The following is a 22,914-nucleotide window of genomic DNA, read 5'->3' as shown; positions in this document are numbered from 1 at the left end:
CTATATTGTACTATATCATTATACGGTAATATTATTAGTAATATTACATTTAATATATAATAAATATTATTATATCCCGCTCTTCTCACCCCGAAGGGGACTCAGAGCGGCTTACAAATCAAATGTACATACAATATATTACTAGCATAGCACAAAATGAGCATTAAATTACTATATTGTACTATATCATTATACGGTAATATTATTAGTAATATTACATTTAATATATAATAAATATTATTATATCCCGCTCTTCTCACCCCGAAGGGGACTCAGAGCGGCTTACAAATCAAATGTACGTACAATATATTATTAGCATAGCACAATATAAGCATTAAATTACTATATTGTACTATATCATTATACGGTAATATTATTAGTAATATTACATTTAATATATAATAAATATTATTATATCCTGCTCTTCTCACCCCAAAGGGGACTCAGAGCGGCTTACAAATCAAATGTACGTACAATATATTATTAGCATAGCACAAAATGAGCATTAAATTACTATATTGTACTATATCATTATACGGTAATATTATTAGTAATATTACATTTAATATATAATAAATATTATTATATCCCGCTATTCTCACCCCGAAGGGGACTCAGAGCGGCTTACAAATCAAATGTATGTACAATATATTATTAGCATAGCACAAAATGAGCATTAAATTACTATATTGTGCTATATCATTATATGGTAATATTATTAGTAATATTACATTTAATATATAATATTATTATATCCTGCTCTTCTCACCCCGAAGGGGACTCAGAGCGGCTTACAAATCAAATGTACGTACAATATATTATTAGCATAGCACAAAATGAGCATTAAATTACGATATTATACTATATCATCATATGATAATATTATTAGTAATATTACATTTAATATATAATATATGATTAATATTATTATATTAATGCAGTATTATAAAATGTAGTATTATCCTATAGACACACCTGTTTCGGCAGGCTTTTGAGTTCTGTTATTGATGTTTTAAAAGGTGCTTTTAGGATGTTTTTAAGATGTTTTTAAGATGTTTTTAAATTGTTGATTTTAGCCGGTTCTTGTAAGCCGCCCTGAGGCCTAGGGGAGTGGCGGCATATAAGTTTGAAAAATAACTAAATAAAATATAGGCACCAAATTAATCTTGGCAAGGTCAACTTTAGTTAGCACTTGAATAGAAGACCATCGATGGATTAATTTAAATGCATTTAATTTAAATGTGTTAAGATGAATCATATCTCCAACAGTGGAATATGCAGCTTCGGAGTCTAGGCTCTCCTTCTCTGGAGGTTTTTTTTTAGCAGAGCCTGGATGGCCATCTGTCAGGAAGGCGTTCATTGTGTGCTCCCGCATGGCAGAAGGGGCTGGACTAGATGGCCCTTGGGGGTCTCTTCCAACTCTAGGATTCTGTGCATGCAGCGTTATCGGCTCATGGGGTCAGTTTTATGTCCTGGAAGGAAATAGCAGTGGGATCCTGTTTACAGCCCTAGCCTCCTGTTCTGATCACATGAGAGTGTGAGCATCCCAAGTCGTGTGAGCTCTTCTTCCCTATCTGAAATGGTGCAAACCTCACGACTGTGTAGGCTTTTCCAGATTCGAGAGAGTTCTCAGCTTGATTTTCAGGTTCCCGCTATTGATGATCACAGCACAAGGAATGCTGGGTGGAGCGGATGGCCGCCTTGTTTTTGCAAGTGTGCTCTTGGTGTTGCTGTGCGTGCTTCCCTTCTTTGTCTACTTTCTGGATTATTCTGGTGTTTGGGTTCAGCCAAACGCAACTCTTACGACTTGTTTGTAACAACATTTCAGTCATTTTGCTTCACACAATGGACAGCAGCCCTCATCGCTCCAGTGACTAAAGCTTATAGGCAATCCCATAAAATAAAAAAGTGTGACTGTAAAATCATTGCCCATTGTGGTACCTACTCTGCACAAAGGTTGTTGTTGATGTTAGTAAAGCGGGAACAATTATGTTTCGGGTTCTTTATTGCATATCATGTTCTTGTGCCTGGCATTTGACTGAAACGGCTCAAATGGATGAATGACATGGATAAATGCAAAACATTATAGTGCTGTCAATAAGAATTTGGATGTGTAAGAGTGGGATCTGTGTTGGTTTATTGCAGCAAACAGAAACAGGCAAGAGTCCTGTGTTGTGTTCAAAAATGGAGTCAAACTGAAGCAGACTGACGGGACAAGTGGAATTATTATTATTCATTTATTATTATTATTATTATTATTGACATAACAACATTGTATGACACAGCAAACAAGATAGATATGCTGGATTTCGTTTCACAAAATCACAAGTCGAACACTTCCCAAGCGTCTAGGACTGTGTGATGTATTATTATTATTATTATTATTATTATTATTATTATTATTGTATGACGCAGCAAACAAGATAGATATGCTGGATTTCGTATCACAAAATCACAAGTCGAACACTTCCCAAGTGTCTAGGACTGTGTGATGTATTATTATTATTATTATTATTATTATTATTATTATTGTTGTTGTTGTTGTTGTTGTTGTTGTATGACACAGCAAATAAGATAGATATGCTGGATTTCGTATCACAAAATCACAAGTCGAACACTTCCCAAGTGTCTAGGACTGTGTGATGTATTATTATTATTATTATTATTATTATTATTATTGTATGACACAGCAAATAAGATAGATATGCTGAATTTCGTATCACAAAATCACAAGTCGAACACTTCCCAAGTGTCTAGGACTGTGTGATGTATTATTATTATTATTATTATTATTATTATTATTATTATTATTATTATTGTATGACACAGCAAATAAGATAGATATGCTGGATTTCGTATCACAAAATCACAAGTCGAACACTTCCCAAGTGTCTAGGACTGTGTGATGTATTATTATTATTATTATTATTGTTGTATGACACAGCAAACAAGATAGATATGCTGGATTTCGTATCACAAAATCACAAGTCGAACACTTCCCAAGTGTCTAGGACTGTGTGATGTATTATTATTATTATTATTATTATTATTATTATTATTATTATTATTATTATTGTATGACACAGCAAATAAGATAGATATGCTGGATTTCGTATCACAAAATCACAAGTCGAACACTTCCCAAGTGTCTAGGACTGTGTGATGTATTATTATTATTATTATTATTATTATTATTATTATTATTATTATTATATGACACAGCAAATAAGATAGATATGCTGGATTTCGTATCACAAAATCACAAGTCGAACACTTCCCAAGTGTCTAGGACTGTGTGATGTATTATTATTATTATTATTATTATTATTATTATTATATGACACAGCAAATAAGATAGATATGCTGGATTTCGTATCACAAAATCACAAGTCGAACACTTCCCAAGTGTCTAGGACTGTGTGATGTATTATTATTATTATTATTATTATTATTATTATTATTATTATTATTATATGACACAGCAAATAAGATAGATATGCTGGATTTCGTATCACAAAATCACAAGTCGAACACTTCCCAAGTGTCTAGGACTGTGTGATGTATTATTATTATTATTATTATTATTATTATTATTATTATATGACACAGCAAATAAGATAGATATGCTGGATTTCGTATCACAAAATCACAAGTCGAACACTTCCCAAGTGTCTAGGACTGTGTGATGTATTATTATTATTATTATTATTATTATTATTATTATTATTATTATTATATGACACAGCAAATAAGATAGATATGCTGGATTTCGTATCACAAAATCACAGGTCGAACACTTCCCAAGTGTCTAGGACTGTGTGATGTATTATTATTATTATTATTATTATTATTATTATTATTATTATTATTATTATTATATGACACAGCAAATAAGATAGATATGCTGGATTTCGTATCACAAAATCACAAGTCGAACACTTCCCAAGTGTCTAGGACTGTGTGATGTATTTTCGGATGATGTGCGCAGATCCCAGTTGGCAGATTGTAAGGATCAGTTATTATTATTACTATTATTATTATTATTATTATTATTATTATTATTATTATTATTATTATTATTTAGTATCCTGCTTCTTCTGTCCCGAGGAGACTCAAAGTAGCCATTTTTTCAGTTTCCATTGATTTTGCTCTGCTTGGGATTGATCCTGGATTTAGGACACTAAGATTGATAACAAGATGAAGGGAGTATCCACTCATGAGGCATCTACTTTGTAGATTTCATGCCGTTTGACACCACTTTAACTGCTATGGCTCAATGTGGGGAAGCGTGGGTGTTGTAGTTTGGTGGGGAGCTATCATTCTTTGGAAGAGAAGGCAAAAGAGCTTGTAAAACTGCAGTTCTCATGCTTCTGTAGCATTGAGTCGTGACAGTTAGTGGTGTGAAAGTGCATTAATTATTGAGTGTAGATGTACCTGAACCCATGGGAAATACAGACAGTGCTGAGTGATTGGTATCCCTTTTAAGTCCAAGAGTTTAGTTCCTGGTTCCATTGCTTTGCCTTCGCCAGTAGTAGTAGTAGCAATAATAATAATAATGCCCGATGTGTGATCCAATACAGCAGCCAGCAGAGTGTCTGCTGTGGACTCATCTTTTTGTGTTTCAAATAATAATAATAATAATAATAATAATAATACATCACACAGTCCTAGACACTTGGGAAGTGTCCGACGTGTGATCCAATACAACAGCCAGCAGAGTATCTGCTGTGGACTCATCTTGTTGTGTTTATAATAATAATAATAATAATAATAATAATAATAATAATAATAATAATAATAATAATACATCACACAGTCCTAGACACTTGGGAAGTGTCCAACGTGTGATCCAATTCAACAGCCAGCAGAGTGTCTGCTGTGGACTCATCTTGTTGTGTTTCAAATAATAATAATAATAATAATAATAATAATACATCACACAGTCCTAGACACTTGGGAAGTGTCCGACGTGTGATCCAAATACAGCAGCCAGCAGAGTGTCTGCTGTGACTCATCTTGTTGTGTTTATAATAATAATAATAATAATAATAATAATAATAATATAATAATAAAGGCCACCCTACTGGGATCTGCACGCATCATCTGAAAATACATCACACAGTCCTAGACACTTGGGAAGTGTTCGACTTGTGATTTTGTGATATGAAATCCTGTCTATCTTGTTTGCTGTGTCATAATAAAATAATAATAATAATAATAATAATAATAATAATAGTGATTTTGTGATACGAAATCCTGTCTGTTTGCTGTGTCATAATAAAATAATAATAATAATAATAATAATAATAATACATCACACAGTCCTAGACACTTGGGAAGTGTCCGACATGCAGTATAGCAGCCAGCAGAGTGTCTGCTGTGGACTCATCTTGTTGTGTTTATAATAATAATAATAATAATAATAATAATAATAATGTATTCATTATCTGCCTCTCCTCATGGCTTGAGGTAGGGCACAAGACAGTTAAAATATATATGCTGACATATAGGAAGAGTTGACAGTTCAGCCTTTTCTCCAGATTTAAAAATAAAATGGCCTCACTTAATATCTGCCATATCGTTTCCATTGTTCATTCCCTTTTTATAAAAACCCTTTAGACTCGAATGCAGGAGCTTCACCGTCAATGGGAGCTGCTTTTGGAGAAGATGCGGGAGAAAGGAATCAAGCTCCAGCAAGCCCAGAAGCTGGTGCAATATTTGCGAGAGTGCGAAGATGTGATGGACTGGATCAACGACAAGGTAGCCGGGTTTGGGCCCAAGAGGATGGGTTTTTAATGTCAAATTGCCTCTTTTGTATTTTGTATTTGTTCTCTTTTGTATTGTGGGAGCTTGTTTTATTTGGCGCATACAAGCTGTGCCTGGCCACGCGTTGCTGTGACAAAGTGGTGGTGGTATTGGTTAAAAATTGTTGTGTAATTTTTATTTGACGTTGTTTGTATTTTTTATAAATTTTATTGTAAGTTATCTTTTTATTATATTTTATTATTTTCTTGTATTATTTTTAGTTATTTTCTGTTATAGTATTTTATTGTATTAATTTTTTAGTGTTTTTAATTGTTTTTTAGTGTTTTTTATTATTTTTTATTGGGTTGCTAGGAGACCAAGTTGGAGGAGCTTAGCCTTCTAACTGGCAGCCATTGGATAAAAGCAATTATTCCTCTCCCTGTAATTAGGACTTTATTTTTCTTTTCTTTTTGTTGTATTAACCTAGAGGCGTGGATGATGGGTTGTGTTGTCAAATTTCGAGGTTGGGGGGCCTGTAGTTTTGTTGTTTTGTGGGTCGCTGTGATGCCATCACTCTTTTATATATATAGATATACATACACACACAGCAGAGCTTGTAAAGCAATTATCCAACTGTGGTTGAAATGATTCATCATTGTTCAGAAATAGACTTTGCAGATCATTTCACCTTAATGGGACTGGTGGGTGTTTAGAAGTTTATATGGAACTAGCTGTGCCCGGCCACGCGTTGCTGAGGCGAAATATGGTGGTATGGGAAATAAAGTATTGAGGAATTGGTGGTAGTTAAGGTAAAAGCTTTTCCCTTGACATTAAGTCCATTATAAATGAGTTATATAGCTGCGTGGAAGAGCCTTGAGTCTACACTGCCATATAATCCAGTTAAAATCAGATAATCTGTATTTTATAGTCAGTGTGGAAGAGGCCTAAGTGAGGCCTAACTCTGCCTGTCCCCTGGGCTGAGTGGGTTGCTAGGAGACCAAGTGGGCGGAGCTTAGCCTTCTAACTGGCAGCAATTGGAATAAAAATAATTATTCTTCTCCCTCTAATTAGGACTTTATTTTTCTTTTTTTGTTGTTGTATGAACGTAGAGGCATGGATGAGGGGTTGTGCTGCCAAGTTTAGTGTTTCTGGGATGTGCAGTTTTGTTGTTTTGTCCTAGGCCGAAATTTCATTACCCTTTTATATATATAGAAGATATGATTTTTTTTTTAAGTTTCACCAGAACCACTTGCATCAGGCCAGCTTTCTGGGTTCTCCATGTGGATATGGTCTAGAACCCGTCACCTTGTATTTTGCAGGAAGCGATTGTGACCTCGGAAGAGCTGGGCCTGGACCTGGAGCACGTGGAGGTTTTGCAGAAGAAATTTGAGGAGTTCCAGACAGACTTGGCGGCCCACGAAGAGCGAGTGAACGAAGTGAACCAGTTTGCGGGGAAGCTGATCCAGGTAAGGCCTGAAATCCGATGGACATTCTGTTTTGTGGAAATGTGGAGAGTAACTATTTTATATTTTTTATTATATATATATATTTATATATATATATATAATTTATATATATTTTATATTTCTTTTCCGTTGCTCCCTCTAATATCTATCCTTTAGACTACACCACTTCCTTATGACCCTGTTCGCTATGGTTTTGTTTTATGTTTTTCTCAGCCCGAGTTTTAACATAATGTTCACGTGGACCGCCCTTGTTCTCATTGTCTCCTTGATTTGTACTGTAATGGATATTATTATTTATTGTATCGCTTATTGTGTTGTGATGTGTTGTTTTTATATGCTGTTTATATTGTATTGTTTTGGGCATGGCCCCATGTAAGCTGCCCCAAGTCCCCGTTGGGGAGATGGTGGCGGGATATAAATAAAGTTTTATTATTATTATTATTATTATTATTATTATTATTATTATTATTGTTATTATGTTGGAATTAGATCGTGGGTGGGTGAAAATGGAAGCCACTGAGGGAGGGAAGGGATTGCTTCCCTTACATGGGATTCATCTAAAGATGTCCCTCATTTTGTTTTATAGGAGCAGCACCCTGAAGAAGAGTTAATCAAGTCCAAACAGGACGAAGTCAATGCAAGCTGGCAGCGGCTGAAAGGCCTGGCTCTCCAGAGGCAAGGGAAGCTCTTTGGAGCCGCCGAAGTGCAGCGCTTTAACAGGTAGGGACGTGACCTGCATAACAATCGTTACATAACAGTCTGCATTTAAAGTTGGACATATGAAGATACCTCTCTACTACCTCTCTAAAGCAAGCTTTTAAAGGGGATCATTATTGCCCGATGCACGATCCCCCGTAACTGTGTTTGTAGTGAAATGTGACTTCTGTTTACGCAGAATATATACTTGTATATACTCAAGTATAAGCTGGGTTTTTCAGCCCTTTTTTAGAACTGAAAAAGCCCCCCTCAGCTTATACTCGGGTGAGAGTCTTGGTTGGCTTATATTCAGGTCAGCTTATACTCGAGTATATATGGTACATTTATTATTTTCATCTATTATTGGCATTGTTACATTTATTATTTTACTCTACTTATTATTATTACATTTATCTTTTTACTCTTGTTATTATTGCTACTATTCCATTTATTTTAATCTATTATTATTATTGTCATTGCCCTCTTATTGTCACTATTGTCATTTATAGTACTTCATTGACTATGTCAATTATGTAACTATCTCCCCCCGATTTGACACATTCACCTTTTGGCCCAGACTTGTGTTTGATATACCTGTTTTAACATTTTATCTTGTAAGATTGTCCTTTTCGATTGTTTTACCGATATTGTTGATTTATTGTTGTAAATTTGTGTTTTTGTTTTGATTTTATATTGTGATGTTGGGCAAGGCCCCATGTGAGCCACCCCGAGTCCCTTCGGGGAGATGGGGCGGGGTACAAGAATAAAATTATTATTATTATTATTATTATTATTATTATTATTATTATTAATAATAATAATAATAATAATAATAATACATTTATTATTTAGTTCTGATATTATTGTTATTGCATTTATTATTTTACTCTATTATTGTTAATACATTTATTAATTTACTCTATTAATACATTTATTATTTTACTGTATTATTATTATTACATTTACTATTTTACTCTATTATTATTATTATTATTATTATTATTATTATTATTATTATTATTAAAAGGATACATAAGCACATTTACATTGAAGAAGTTGAGAATAATTATTTAATCAGAGTTGGACAGTGTTATCCTAAATTCCAGTTTTATGTAAATATTCAAAAATGTAATTTTATTATTATCTATTTTTATTTCTGAGATTTACCACTCTCGGCTTATACTTGAGTCAATGTTTTCCCAGTTTTTCGTGGTAAAATTAGGTGAGATGCACATGAACTGAATGGAGGGTGAGATGCACATGAACTGAATGGAGACCTGTTTCTTGCAGAGATGTGGACGAAACTATAAGTTGGATTAAGGAGAAGGAGCAGCTGATGGCCTCGGACGATTTTGGCAGAGACCTTGCCAGCGTCCAGGCTTTGCTCCGCAAACACGAGGGTTTGGAGAGAGACCTGGCGGCTCTGGAAGATAAGGTTAGATGCTTTCTGTGAAGCTTCTTCGAGTCCTGGTTTTGGGGCAGGAACTATGATGATAGGGATTGCTTATCCCACCCGACCTTGTATTTTTCACATCGGAATTTGCACACTAAGAAATGAATGTCCTGCTTAACGCTGTCACAGTCATTAGTGACAATATAGAACAAAGGGAGCCTTCAATTTTGCATTCGTCCCTCCTCGTTCCTGTTTTGCATTCATAATTAATTGCCCATCAAACTCACCCATTTCAGTCACCCGTAAAAAACTCCCAAGCAAAATTTTAATGTTCCATAAGCCTTTAGATCAGAGCTTTCCAAATATCTCATGTTGCTCGCACACTGGTTTTGCAGCACAATAATTTAGTTTTACTATAATTTACTACAGTAAATTTACTACATATCGGAACTTCAAACCAAAACATATCAGCCAGAAGATCAGACATTTCCAAGATTTTTGTCATGTTATACTCACATATTGCCCTGTCGCAAACATATTTTAAAGTAAGTAACTAACTTTATTTTTCTACCCCGCCACTATCCTCCCGACAGGGACTCGGGGCGGCTAACAAAACAAGTACAACAGTTAAGACATATTACAATAAATAAAACACAAAAAAATCGACATTATAAAAAAAACTTTACATTGATCATAAAAACTCATTAAAAGCATGAGTAAAAACAAAAACAAATGAAATGAATTTTAAAATGAAGGCACATGTTATTTTTCTAACAGTTAACAAAATCTGTCTTAGTGCCTGTTTCCACAATTATAAATAATATTTTTGGCGCAAATCAACTTGAACTGTATGTGCGGTTCGTTCATAGCCTTACGGTTTGTCTGTCTCTCTCTCTCTAGGTGAAGGCCTTGTGTGCCGAGGCTGACCGACTGCAGCAATCGCACCCTCCCAATGCCTCTCAGATCCATGTGAAACGCGAGGAGCTGATTGCAAACTGGGAGCAGATTCGAACCCGGGCGGCTGAGAGACACGCTCGCCTCAATGACTCCTACAGGTAAGAATGCTGCATTGCCTCCAAAAATGTAGGCGCCTGTAATGAAGTATGAATTTTTGGTTTACAGATGTTATATTTAATTGTGTGTTTGTGTTTTAAAAGGGTAAGTATTACAGTTATTGCATCTCAGCACTCAGAGGCTGGTTGCCATGGAGAAGTAGGCAGAGCCAACTGCCATTTTGCTGGAAAAGCGCAGAGTTTAAAAAAGGGATTCAGTCTGTGCTCCAATGAGGCACAGGGAAGATTGATCCTAGTTTGAGGGGATCAAGGGGACTCAATTGTTCATTTTTGGGTCGGTTTAAAATAAGTTTGCTGACTTATTTAATGTAGTCTGTGTCCTGGTAAGGAACAGAGAATCTGTGATCGAATAATAATAATAATAATAATAATAATAATAATAATAAAAACTTTATTTATATACCGCCCTATCTCCCGGATGAGACTCAGGGCGGTTTCCAATCATAAAAACAACATAAACATTATATAACGACATAATAACACATTATTAAGTAAAGTAAAAATACAATTATAGAAATAAATAACACTTACATGACCTGATCAAGGGGACAGGAACCATATATCACAGGGTGACTGCGGTTTAAAAGTAGCAGAGGAAGGAGTTCTAACTACTTTAAATAAAAGAAATGACACTTTAGGGAGTTTGACTCACCTCATTCTAGTATTGTAACTGTTAATAAAAGTGCCTCTAAGTGAGAAACATCTTTTGTAACCACTAAGCTCTGTCCATGAATAAACTTGTTATTGTTCCTCCAACATCTAAGCCTATATTATAAACCAAGTTGCGTTACCATCTGTGGAGATGTGGGGTAGAGGAGGAATCTTTTTATTAATTATATTATTATATATTTAACTATATCTGCTGCCACCAATATAAATATGTTTTATTTAACCGCGGCCACCAATTGTGGAGAACTCAGGCAGAGGGGAATTTATCTTCTTTATTCTTCTTATTTACTTTAGATGGTATGGTAACTTAGTTTTGAATATATGTGACAGACTTGGATATGGAAGAACAAAAAATAAGTTTATTTCAGACACAGAGCTTAGTGGTTACAATATTGCTTCTCAGAGTTAAACTTTCTTAACCAGTTGCAAATATAACTTATGATGAATACTCTTCCAAATACTTTCTCCTTTCCTTTCCCAACCAAAACTACTAACTGATCACTTTGGATCTAACTGGGATTACTTCCCCTTACTGCTCAGACTCTACCAATAAACCTAAACAAGTCTCCTAACTTGCTTAATTCAGCACCACTAGAGATCTGAGTTTCCCTGGTATCCCTAACCTGGAACCAGTGTCTTCCCTGTGACTAAAAATCAGAGACTAAACTGTTTTTAAAACATTCCCTCCTTTTCCTCGTTACTATGGCAACCTGCCTCAGAATGCTGAGCTGGTTACCATCCTCCACGCACTGGTAACTAATACTTACCCTATTAAACATAGCCAAACATGACTTTTAAAACAAAATTAAACATGACATCGATAAATCAAAATAAAAACACACTTCTTTACACCATCTAAAGTGAATAAGATCCTCTCTGAGTCTTTTGGTGGTTAAATCCTTACAAATTGGTGGCAGCGGTGGGATAAAAAAGATTCCCCTTGCCTGAAAGACCCTCAGTCGTTCTTAGTCCTTTACAGCGCCTCACACACTCTTTCCACAAAACCATCCTCATGCAGAGCATTAAGAGTGAACAGGCGTCGTCAGATATTTGCTTGTAGATTAGCATTTCCCAAAGTGTTGGCTGTGGGTGGGTGTGCACCACACCCTGCATTTGACTCCCAAAGTACATCGTTCCCTTAATGCCTTGAAGGGAAGAGCGAAGGAGGCTTATCCTGTCATCTGCAGAAGAACAAGTTTCCTAATGATTTCTTTTTGTGGCATTCCTTTAATCCACAGTGAGGCGCATAAGCTTGCAGATTTGCCCGCGTGGATTGTGGCTTGCTTTAGGGAGGAACCTCTACTATTCTACGATTATTTGTAGCCAAATAATAACGAAGATTCGCTAGAAAGAACAACCAGGCATGGGGGCATAAGAACAGATAACAAGGTTTATTTATTCATATATTTATTTGTTTACAGTATTTATATTCCGCCCTTCTTTCTCACCCCGAAGGGAATTCAGGGTGGATCACATTATATACATATAGGGCAAACATACATTCACACTGACCTCTCTCACCCTAGACTTTCCACAGATATATATTAACCTCTTTGCTTAGTTTTCTCCATACCTCACAACCTCTGAGGATGCCTGCCATAGATGTGGGCGAAACGTCAGGAGAGAATGCTTCTGGAACATGGCCACACAGCCCGAAAGACATACAACAACCCTGTGATCCCGGCCATGAAAGCCTTCGACAACACATGATAATCTTAATTATATATTATATTTTACATGTAATATTACTAATAATATTACAATATATTGATACAGTACAATATAGTAATTTATTACCAGTATTGTGCTATGCTAATAATATAATATTGTATGTAAATTTAATTGGTAAGCCGCTCTGAGTCCCCTTCGGGGTGAGAAAGGCAGGATATAAATGTAGCAAATAAATAAATAAATAACATGGAGCCATGGCAGTTAAAAGTACCATAAATCAGGAACAATTGGCCTTGGCATCTATTTATTTTTATTGATTTATTTACAATATTTATATTCTGCCCTTCTCACCCCAAAGGGAACTCAGGGCGGATCACATTATATACATATAGGGCAAACATTCAATGCCCATATACACATAGAACCGAGACAGAGACAGACAGACGCAGAGGTAATTTAACCTTCTCCTGAGGGGATGTTCGATTCTGGCCACAGGGGGAAGCAGCTGCTTCATCATCCACTGTGAAGGCACTTCCTCATTCCAACGTCGTAAATTAGTTAAATTTGCCTCCCCACTTTATAAGTGGTACCTTATTTCCTACTTGATAGATGCAACTATCTTTCGGGTTGCTAGGTCAGCAACGAGCAGGGGCTATTTTTTATTTTTTTTAATTGACGTGTGCTCACCCCGCCACGGGCTGGCCTCGAACTCATGACCTCATGGTCAGAGTGATTTATTGCAGCAGGCTGCTCACCAGCCTGCGCCACAGCCTGGCCCTTGAAACCTTGAAACTTGGAAAGTGGGTTTACTTTCCTGGATAAAGATCAGGATGGGGTTTCTATGGACACAGCTCCATTTCTGCCACTGGCTTTTCCTCCTCTTCCGCAGGCTGCAGCGATTCCTTGCGGACTTCCGGGATCTCACAAGCTGGGTGACGGAAATGAAGGCTCTGATCAATGCCGACGAACTGGCCAATGACGTGGCCGGAGCCGAAGCCCTCCTGGACAGGCATCAGGAGCATAAGGTGAGACATCTTTATCTTGGATGACCGATTAGAGCAGCGGTCCCCAAACTAAGGCCCCGGGGTTGGATGCGGCCCTCCAAGCTCATTTACGTGGCCCCCGGCCCTCAGTTTTAGACGTAGGCTTGCCCAAAATCTGAAATGACTTGAAGGCACACAACAACAACAATCCTACTTAACTTGACTATCTCATTGGCCAGAAGCAGGCCCACACTTCCCATTGAAATCCTGATAGGTTTATGTTGGTTAAAATTGTTTTTATTTTTAAATATTGTATTGTTCTTTCATTTACTAATATTGTGCTATGGTAATAATATAATTATTATTAAGCTAAGAGGGAGCCATGAAGAGAGTTCCATCTTGTCTCTTTACATCAGCTGAAGGCCCCTCCCCGCAATAACATGCTTTATTGCATGTTTTATATATATGTATATATGTGTGTGTGTATGCATATATATATATATATATATATATATATATAATACTGTATTTTACAATAATATATAATAATTATAACATATTGTATATACATATAATATGTATATTCATAATATGATATTGTAATACGATATAATACTAATAATACAATATAATAATATTAATTATATATTATATTTTACATGTTTTTTTTTCGTGTCAGGAGCAACTTGAGTTGCTTCTGGTGTGAGAGAATTGGCCGTCTGCAAGGACGTTGCCCAGGGGACGCCCGGATGTTTTGATGTTTTTACCATCCTTGTGGGAGGCTTCTCTCATGTCCCCACATGGAGCTGGAGCTGATAGAGGGAGCTCATCCGCACTCTCCCCGGGTGGGATTCGAACCTGGCAGCCTTCAGGTCAGCAACCCAACCTTCAAGTCTTTAATCCACTAGGCCACGGGGGCTCCTATTTTACATGTAATATTACTAATAATGTTACAATATATTGATACAGTACAATATAGTAATTTATTACCAGTATTGTACTATACTCATAATATTGTATGTAAATTTAATTTGTAAGCCGCTCTGAGTCAAGGGGTGAGAAGGGCGGCATATAAATGTAGCAAATAAATAAATAAATAAATAAATAATATATTGTGTATACATGTAGTATTGATACTAATATTGTCATGTAATACAATATAATACGAATAACAATATAGCAATATTAATTATATATTATATATTAAATGTAACATTACTAATAATATTACGGTATAGTGGTATAGTACAATATAGTAATATATAATGCTAATATTGTGCTATGCCAATAATATAATATATTGTATGTACATACAATATTGATAATAGTCCCTTTCAGGGTGAGAGAGGGTGGGATGTAAATGTACTAAATAAATAAATACATAAATAAATAATTGCAGTGTGCATAGGAATTTGTTCGTATTTTTTTTTTCAAATGATAATTCGGCCGCTCAACAGTTTGAGGGACCATGAACCCCACTTACTCCACTTAAAAAGTTTGAGGACGCTTTGATTAGAGGGTGCGCTTAGCAAATTTGCAGATGGCACCAAATTGGGAGGGATCGGTAATGCCCCGGTGCCAAATGTCTCCAACTATTGTCCGATGTAAGTTAATAATTTTTAACTGTTTTATAGTGTATTGTACAATTTTTATATATGTGTTTTATTGTAAGCCGCCCCGAGTCCCCTGTTGGGTGAGAAGGGCGGGATATAAATATTGTAATAAACAAATAATAAATAAACTCCATCGAAGGGGTGGGTGCACATGTATCGCATGTTGTGTCAGAGTAATAATACAATAATAATAACTTTATTTTTGTATCCCGCCCCATCTCTCCAAGGGGACTCGGGGCGGCTCACATAAGGACCAAGCCCAACAACATACAGTAAAATACAGCAATATAAAATGCACGATATGAAACACAACAGGATGAAATACATAACAATCACAACAAATTAAAATAGCACAGCTTCACAGAATAAAAGCATGGCCAGTGGACAGAGGCGATATCGTGGCTCTTCAGTCTTGGAGGAGGAGAATAAATTTATATATTAGGAGAACTAATGGCAACGTCCGTGACATGGTGCAGAAGTATTATTTTTTTGGGGGATGCTACTGTCTTGGAATATAAAATTCTATTCGGTTTTTTTTCGGCCACAGGGAGAAATTGATGCCCATGAAGATAGTTTTAAATCCGCGGATGAATCTGGCAACGCTTTGCTCACTGCTGGGCACTATGCCTCTGATGAAGTCAAAGAGAAGGTAACACAAAGAGTTGGGAGGGGAAAAACCAACCTAATTTTGAATTGTGGTGGCGGGGGGTTGGGATAGAGAACTCAGGCAGGGGGAAATCTTTTTAAAATCCCACCTCTACCACCAATTGAGGAGATGTTGTAATTGCGAAGATTTGGAGGTTGTTTTTATTAATTATATTTATATTATATTTTATATGATTGCTGCCACCAGTTTAAAGATGTTTATAATGCGGCCACCAGATGTCAAGGGGATCATCAACTCTTGCCACCACTATGGGAATATGTAGCCACTAGCTACTTAGAGAGGAGACCTTTTAAATTTTGTTTTTCTTCCTTCTTGTTGTTTTTGATGGTAATATAGATGTCAGAAGTTGAGATGGTTGAAAGAACAATAACACGTTTATTCAGGCACAAGCTTAATGGTTACAGTAATTTCTCTTTAGAGGCACTTTAACAGTTGCAAAGCTATATTGTGGTGTTTCAAACTTCTTAAATGTCACTTCTTTCCCTACTGCTTTAAACTGCAGTCACCCTATGAATTTCAACCACAGACTATCTGTACCTTATCTGGAAACAGACTACCTTAAAACAAGTCAACAAACTTATTTTAAACTGACTCAAATAAGCCCTTGAGTCTCCCTGATCCTCCAACTGAGAATCAGTCTTAACTGTACCTCAGCGGGGCACAGACTAACCTAAAATAAGTCGCCAAACTTATTTTAAACTGACTCAGAATCAAACATTTGAGCCTCCCTGATCCCTTCACTGAGGATCAGTCTTAACTGTACCTCCTCAGGGCACAGATTAACGGCTGCTTTTTCAAACCTGCACTTCTCCACCAGAACAACAGTTGGCTCCGCCCACTTCTCCATGCAACCAACTCAGTGCAGAGTAACTGAAATATTGACCTTTTTAAAACACAGTTAAACATATTTATTTATTTATTTATTTACAGTATTTATATTCCGCCCTTCTTTCTCACCCCGAAGGGGACTCAGGGCGGATCACATTATAACACACATAGGGCAAACATTCAATGCCCATAAACACATCAAACAGAGACTGAGAGACAGACGCAGAGGCAAGTTAACCTTCTCCTGAGGGGATGTTCGATTCTGGCCACAGGGGGGAGCAGCTGCTTCATCGTCCACACTGACGGCACTTCCTCATACCAGGTCGTAAATTAGTTAATCTTGCCTCCCCACTTTATAAGTGGTACCTTATCTCCTACTTGATAGATGCAACTATCTTTCGGGTTGCTAGGTCAGCAACGAGCAGGGGCTATTTTTAATTTTTAATTGACGGGTGCTCACCCCGCCACGGGCTGGCCTCGAACCCATGACCTCATGGTCAGAGTGATTTAAGGCAGCTGCTCAACAGCTGCGCCACAGCCCGGCCATAGCATCTGTAAACTAAAAATGCACACTTCATTACACAGCTCTATTATTCTATGATTCTGCAATCGTTGCCTTCGGGTTGAGCTTCTTTTCTCCTCCCGCCGTTAGCTGACCATCCTTTCCGAGGAGCGGACGGCCCTCCTGGAGCTGTGGGAGCTTCGCCGGCAGCAGTACGAACAGTGCATGGACCTGCAGCTTTTCTACCGAGACACCGAGCAGGTTGACAACTGGATGAGCAAACAAGAAGTAAGTGCCCGGTTCACTCGAGGATGCCTGGTGTGAAAGGGATGGGCTTTTCCGTGTCTTGGGTTCTGTATGGTGGGAAGAAGTCCCTTGTATGGATTCCCAAACGTGGCTGTTTTGTGGGCTCTGCATCTCCCACTCCAATGCCCGCCTCTCTTCCAGGCCTTCTTGCTGAACGAGGACCTTGGGGATTCCCTTGACAGCGTGGAAGCTCTGCTGAAGAAGCACGAAGACTTTGAGAAGTCCCTTAGTGCTCAAGAAGAAAAAATCACAGTAAGGCATTGTCTGCCCACTGCCCTGCTTGATATACTTGTGGGAGAGAAACAGTTTAAGAATTGGGAAGGAAAAACATTAACAAGAGTGGACAGAATAAGGGCACTAAAAATGTTCATAATACCAAAATTGACATATTTATTTCAAACATTACCGAACACAGTAGATAGGAAGACACTAAAGACATGGGACAGGAGAATAAGAAAATGGGCAGTCGGAGGAAAAAGGCCCAGAATAAGGGACAAATGGTTAAATGCAAAAGAGGAAGAGGGAGGCTGGGGGATTCCAAGTTTAGAAGTCTATCACGATGCGTTTCAAATCCAAAGATTATTGGAAATACAGTATACTAAAAAAAAATGGGCAAATATGGAGAAGATAATAAATAATACTAAAGAAAAAGAAATAATATTTAGGGAATGGAGTAGGAGAGAAGAAGCAGAATTTAAGGAACCTTTTAAAGGAACAATAAAAGTGTGGAAAAAAAGAAAGAAGAAGCTAAGTCCAGGCAATGAGAATAAGATGGCAACTATATGGCAAATTAATTACAATAACAACGAAATTATAGGCAGAACATTGAGATCAATTGAAAGTAGAGGGAAAAGGTTAGTGGAGGATTTGTACACAATAGATGGAGACCCTGTAGAACAAAAAGAAATTCAGAATTGGATAGGATCAGGGAATTGGATTCAAAGCTGGGCTATAAGACAGGAAATTTTTAGATTGAGAGAAAAAATTAGAGAACAGGACAGTCCATTTGAGAAGGCGATTAGGAAATGTTTGAGAGAGGAAAAGAAGGTGGCAGGAGATCTGTATGAACAAATTATAACGGTAAAAGAAGAAATAGTAGAGGAAATTTTCCAAACATGGAGAATGGACATGGAAATTGAGAGGGAAGATATACAAAGGGAAATAAGTAATATAGCAAAAGAAAAGTACAATGTATTAAGGGAAGCAAGAAGGAAAATGTTACAAAAATGGTACAGAACTCCTGCACAACTTTCACGGTTTTTACCAGGGATGAAAGATAGGTGTTGGCACGGTTGTGAACAAAGAGGGGTGTTCAATCATATGATATGGGAGTGCGATCGGGTGCAAGAATACTGGAGAATGATTGAAGGAGAAATCAATAGAATGCTAAATCTACAAATAGTAATAGTTAATAGAAATGTACTACATGCAAGGATAACAGAAGTGAAGAATATACAAAAAGAAAAAATGATTGACAAATTAATAGCATGTGCACAAATTGTTTTAGTGAGCGGTTGGAAAGATAAAACAAAATGGACTCTGACGAATTGGTATAAGTATATAATTGATATGTTAAATGTAGAAATCACAAATTGCAAATGGAATAATATAGATAAAATTGAAAATATTGCAATAATCAAGGGGATGTGGGAACCAGTTAAGAACTATTTAGAGAATGTACTAAGATGTGGAGTGGAAAAATTAAGATTGAGATTGATATTTCAAATGTAACTTCTGTAGTTTGTTGTATAAAGTGTATGTACAAGGAGGGGAGGGTGGGAGGGTGGGAGTGGGATAAGATGACAAAACAACAATAAAAAAATTAAAAAAAAAAAAAGATATACTTGTGGGAAATCCAAGTACAAAAGAATAAGGCAGTAGAAGTGAAGTGACATGCTATGCTAGTTTATATATATACTAGCTGTGCCCGGCCCCTCGTTGCTGTGGCGAAGTATGGTGGTATGGGAAATAAAGTATCTTATATTATCTGCTTAGAACTGGATTATATGAGGCCCCTTCTACATAGCTGTATAAAATGCACACTGAAGTGGATTATATGGCAGTGTGGAGTCAAGATAATCCAGTGCAAACCAGATAATATAAGATTATAAATGGGTTATATAGCTGTGTGGAAGGGCCTTGAGTCTGCACTGCCATATAATCCAGTTAAAATCAAATAAATCTATTTTATAGGCAGTGTGGAAGAGGCCTAAGTGAGGCCTAACTCTGCTTGTCCCCTGGGCTGAGTGGGTTGCTAGGAGACCAAGTGGGTGGAGCTTAGTCTTCTAACTGGCAGCAATGGGCTAAAAACAATTCTTCCTCTCCCTCTAATTAGGACTTTTTTTTCTTTTTGTTGTATGAACGTAGAGGCATGGATGACGGGTTGTGCTGCCAAGTTTAGTGTTTCTGGGATGTGTAGTTTTGTTGTTTTGTCCTAGGCCGAAATTTCATTACCCTTTTATATATATAGATATATATACACACACACACACAATATCCAAATGCCAAAACACTTTAGGGAGGTATTTACTCGAGCTAGATTTGATCAGCTTGATACAATGGTTAGATATGGGAGATTTAATAACATCCCTTATAATGAACAATTCTGTATCTGAAGACCTGGTGGTGTCGGCAGGTTTTTGAGTAATTCCATTGGAATACTGCCGATTTTTGGGCCTGAATATATTGCACAAGATTTCCCTAGCCTAAAATGATACATTTTAATATATTGGGTTTATGGTTCCCATCCCCTTGATCTGGTCATGTAAGTGTTATTTATTGCTATAATTGTATTATTTTACTTTGCTTAATAAGATAGGGCGGTATATAAATAAATAAATAAATAATAATAATAATAATAATAATAATTATTATTATTATTATCTATGGAACATCTGAAATTGAGGATTTAGCACATATATTATTTGACTGTAAACTGTATCACAAGGTGAGAGATTTACTCCTTGGTCCATATATCAAACGGACAATGCATTAGGAATCGCACATCAGATATTTTATGTGCGGTCAAGATCCAAAAATAACATATAAAACGTCTCTGTATTTGAGCAAAACAATACGTTTGAGATCCACATATGTGGGGCTGATTGGGGTAAATTGTAGGGGTGACAATGAAATATGATGTATACATTCAGTTTTATCATATTTATTTATTGTATTGTTACAAGTGTTTTATCTAATTTTTGTATAGAATGTAATCAGGTCTTTTCAAGCCTGGTTGTTTGGCTTGGTACTTTGATATGGCCTAAGGGCTCATCAATAAAATGTTCTATGTTCTATATACACAATATAATTTATAATAATATATAATGATAGAACATATTGTATATACATATAATGTTCATAATATTATATTGCAATAAGATATAATACTAATAATACAATTTAATAATATTATTTTATATGTAATATTACTAATAATATTACATATTGATATAGTACAATATAGTAATTTATTGCCAGTATTGTACTATGCTAATTATATAATACTGTATGTAAATTTAATTTGTAAGCCGCTCTGAGTCCCCTTCGGGGTGAGAAGGGCGGGATATAGATGTATTAAATAAATAAAGGGGGACAATCTCTCCCTAGTCATATTATTTTTGAACATTTAACACCACCCCCCAAAAGAAACTGTTGAAATTTACCATTCAACACATACCCTGTATAAGACAGTGTTTTATATTAATTTTTGCTCCCAAAGATGCGCTAGGTCTTATTTTCAGGGGATGTCTTATTTTTCCATAAAGAAGAATTCACATTTATGGTTGAATGTTTAAAAAATGAAAATGTATTATCTACTGTACAGTAGTTGTCATCACAAACCAGCATAACCAAACTGTGAATCCTTTCAAGAATTTCTATATTATATTTTATTCCTATACTGTTTTAAATTGCTGTTTGTATGTAAATTTATGTTGTTGTTGTTGGCTTGTCCCTGTGTAAGCTGCCCTGAGTCCCTTCTGGGAGATGGAGGTGGGATACAAGAATAAAGTTATTATATATTATTATTATTATTATTATTATTATTATTATTATTATTATTATTATTTCTTGTTACTACCTTTATTTCCATGTACAACAAACAATTTACTGATCCTGCATGCTTCCAAACAAAAACTTTACTAGGTCTTACTTTCGGGGGAGGCCTTATATTTAGCAATTCAGCAAAACCTCTACTAGGTCTTATTTTCTGGGGATGTCTTATTTTCAGGGAAACAGGGTAGTAGTTCTAGATGTTACTGTTTTTTTCCTAAGTTGCTTCAGGAGACTTTGGCCGAAGAGCAGAGCAAAAACAGAAGTGTGATCAGGAGAATGATGGGCTTTGTGGATTTTTTTTTTCAGGCGTTTGTAACCAAGTCTATGAATATTTGTCACATTTTGGGAAATGGCTTTGTGTTTTTTCTAGGCCCTGGATGAATTTGCTACCAAACTGATTCAGAACAACCACTACGCTAAAGAAGACGTCGCAACTCGCAGGGATGCGGTAGGTCAAAAGTTGTTTATTGGGTGTTGCTGAACTGTATTCTGACTTTTCCGTTCTGTTGGTAGTGTTTGTCAAAGTGGACAAGATGTAAAATCACATAATTTTTTTGTATTTTAAAAGCTCGAACTATCTGGTTGCTGTTTGAAGTTAAAATCTCAACAAAATGAATTAACAAGTTTTTCATCCTCGCTGTGTTTTCAGCTGCTCAGCCGCCGCAACGCTTTGCACGAACGGGCCATGTACCGCCGGACCCAACTTGCCGATTCGTTCCACCTGCAGCAGTTTTTCAGGGACTCGGATGAGCTGAAGAGCTGGGTCAACGAGAAGATGAAGACCGCCACCGACGAGGCCTACAAGGTGCGGCCGACACCACATTTCGGACTATTTACAAATATGGGTGGCAGAGAAAGAGGCTTCCGTGCAATTTTGTACAATTCTCAGTCACAGCTGTCTGGGCTCTTTCTTTGGCTGTAGGACCCATCCAACCTTCAGGGGAAAGTTCAGAAACACCAGGCGTTTGAAGCAGAACTGTCTGCAAACCAGAGCCGTATTGACGCCCTTGAAAAAGCTGGGCAGAAGTTGATTGATGTCAAGCATTACGCCTCGGACGAAGTGGCCGCTCGCATGAATGAAGTCATCAACCTGTGGAAGAAACTCTTGGAAGCCACCGAACTGAAAGGTAAACCGTGTGCTCAGTCGGTGAGAGAGACTTAGAGTGGGATTTCCAGCATCCCGTAAAAATATGCCAGGATTCTGAAGATCGATGATGATTTGGCTGTGCTGACTAAACCACCTTAG

At 36.7% G+C, this 22,914-nt stretch overlaps 2 protein-coding genes across 9 annotated transcripts in view; one reads left to right on the top strand and one right to left on the bottom strand.

Annotated features, from left to right (window-relative positions):
* dync2i2 (dynein 2 intermediate chain 2) overlaps positions 1-22,914 on the bottom strand; it is a 145,708-nt gene that overhangs the window by 54,394 nt on the left and 68,400 nt on the right. The window lies entirely within an intron of this gene.
* sptan1 (spectrin alpha, non-erythrocytic 1) overlaps positions 1-22,914 on the top strand; it is a 92,181-nt gene that overhangs the window by 20,752 nt on the left and 48,515 nt on the right. For all 8 annotated transcript variants that reach the window (XM_062959402.1, XM_062959401.1, XM_062959403.1 and 5 more), the window contains 12 exons: positions 5,620-5,760; positions 7,065-7,211; positions 7,798-7,931; positions 9,198-9,342; positions 10,201-10,355; positions 13,603-13,738; positions 15,857-15,958; positions 17,457-17,594; positions 17,754-17,864; positions 22,039-22,116; positions 22,318-22,473; positions 22,591-22,795. In XM_062959402.1, coding sequence (XP_062815472.1) covers positions 5,620-5,760; positions 7,065-7,211; positions 7,798-7,931; positions 9,198-9,342; positions 10,201-10,355; positions 13,603-13,738; positions 15,857-15,958; positions 17,457-17,594; positions 17,754-17,864; positions 22,039-22,116; positions 22,318-22,473; positions 22,591-22,795 — 1,648 coding nt within the window. The remainder of the gene's footprint in view (positions 1-5,619; positions 5,761-7,064; positions 7,212-7,797; positions 7,932-9,197; positions 9,343-10,200; positions 10,356-13,602; positions 13,739-15,856; positions 15,959-17,456; positions 17,595-17,753; positions 17,865-22,038; positions 22,117-22,317; positions 22,474-22,590; positions 22,796-22,914) is intronic.

The sequence above is a fragment of the Anolis carolinensis genome, unplaced genomic scaffold (genome assembly GCF_035594765.1).
Source record: "Anolis carolinensis isolate JA03-04 unplaced genomic scaffold, rAnoCar3.1.pri scaffold_7, whole genome shotgun sequence".
NCBI lineage: Eukaryota > Metazoa > Chordata > Lepidosauria > Squamata > Dactyloidae > Anolis > Anolis carolinensis.
This window is presented reverse-complemented; position numbering and strand designations above follow the sequence as displayed.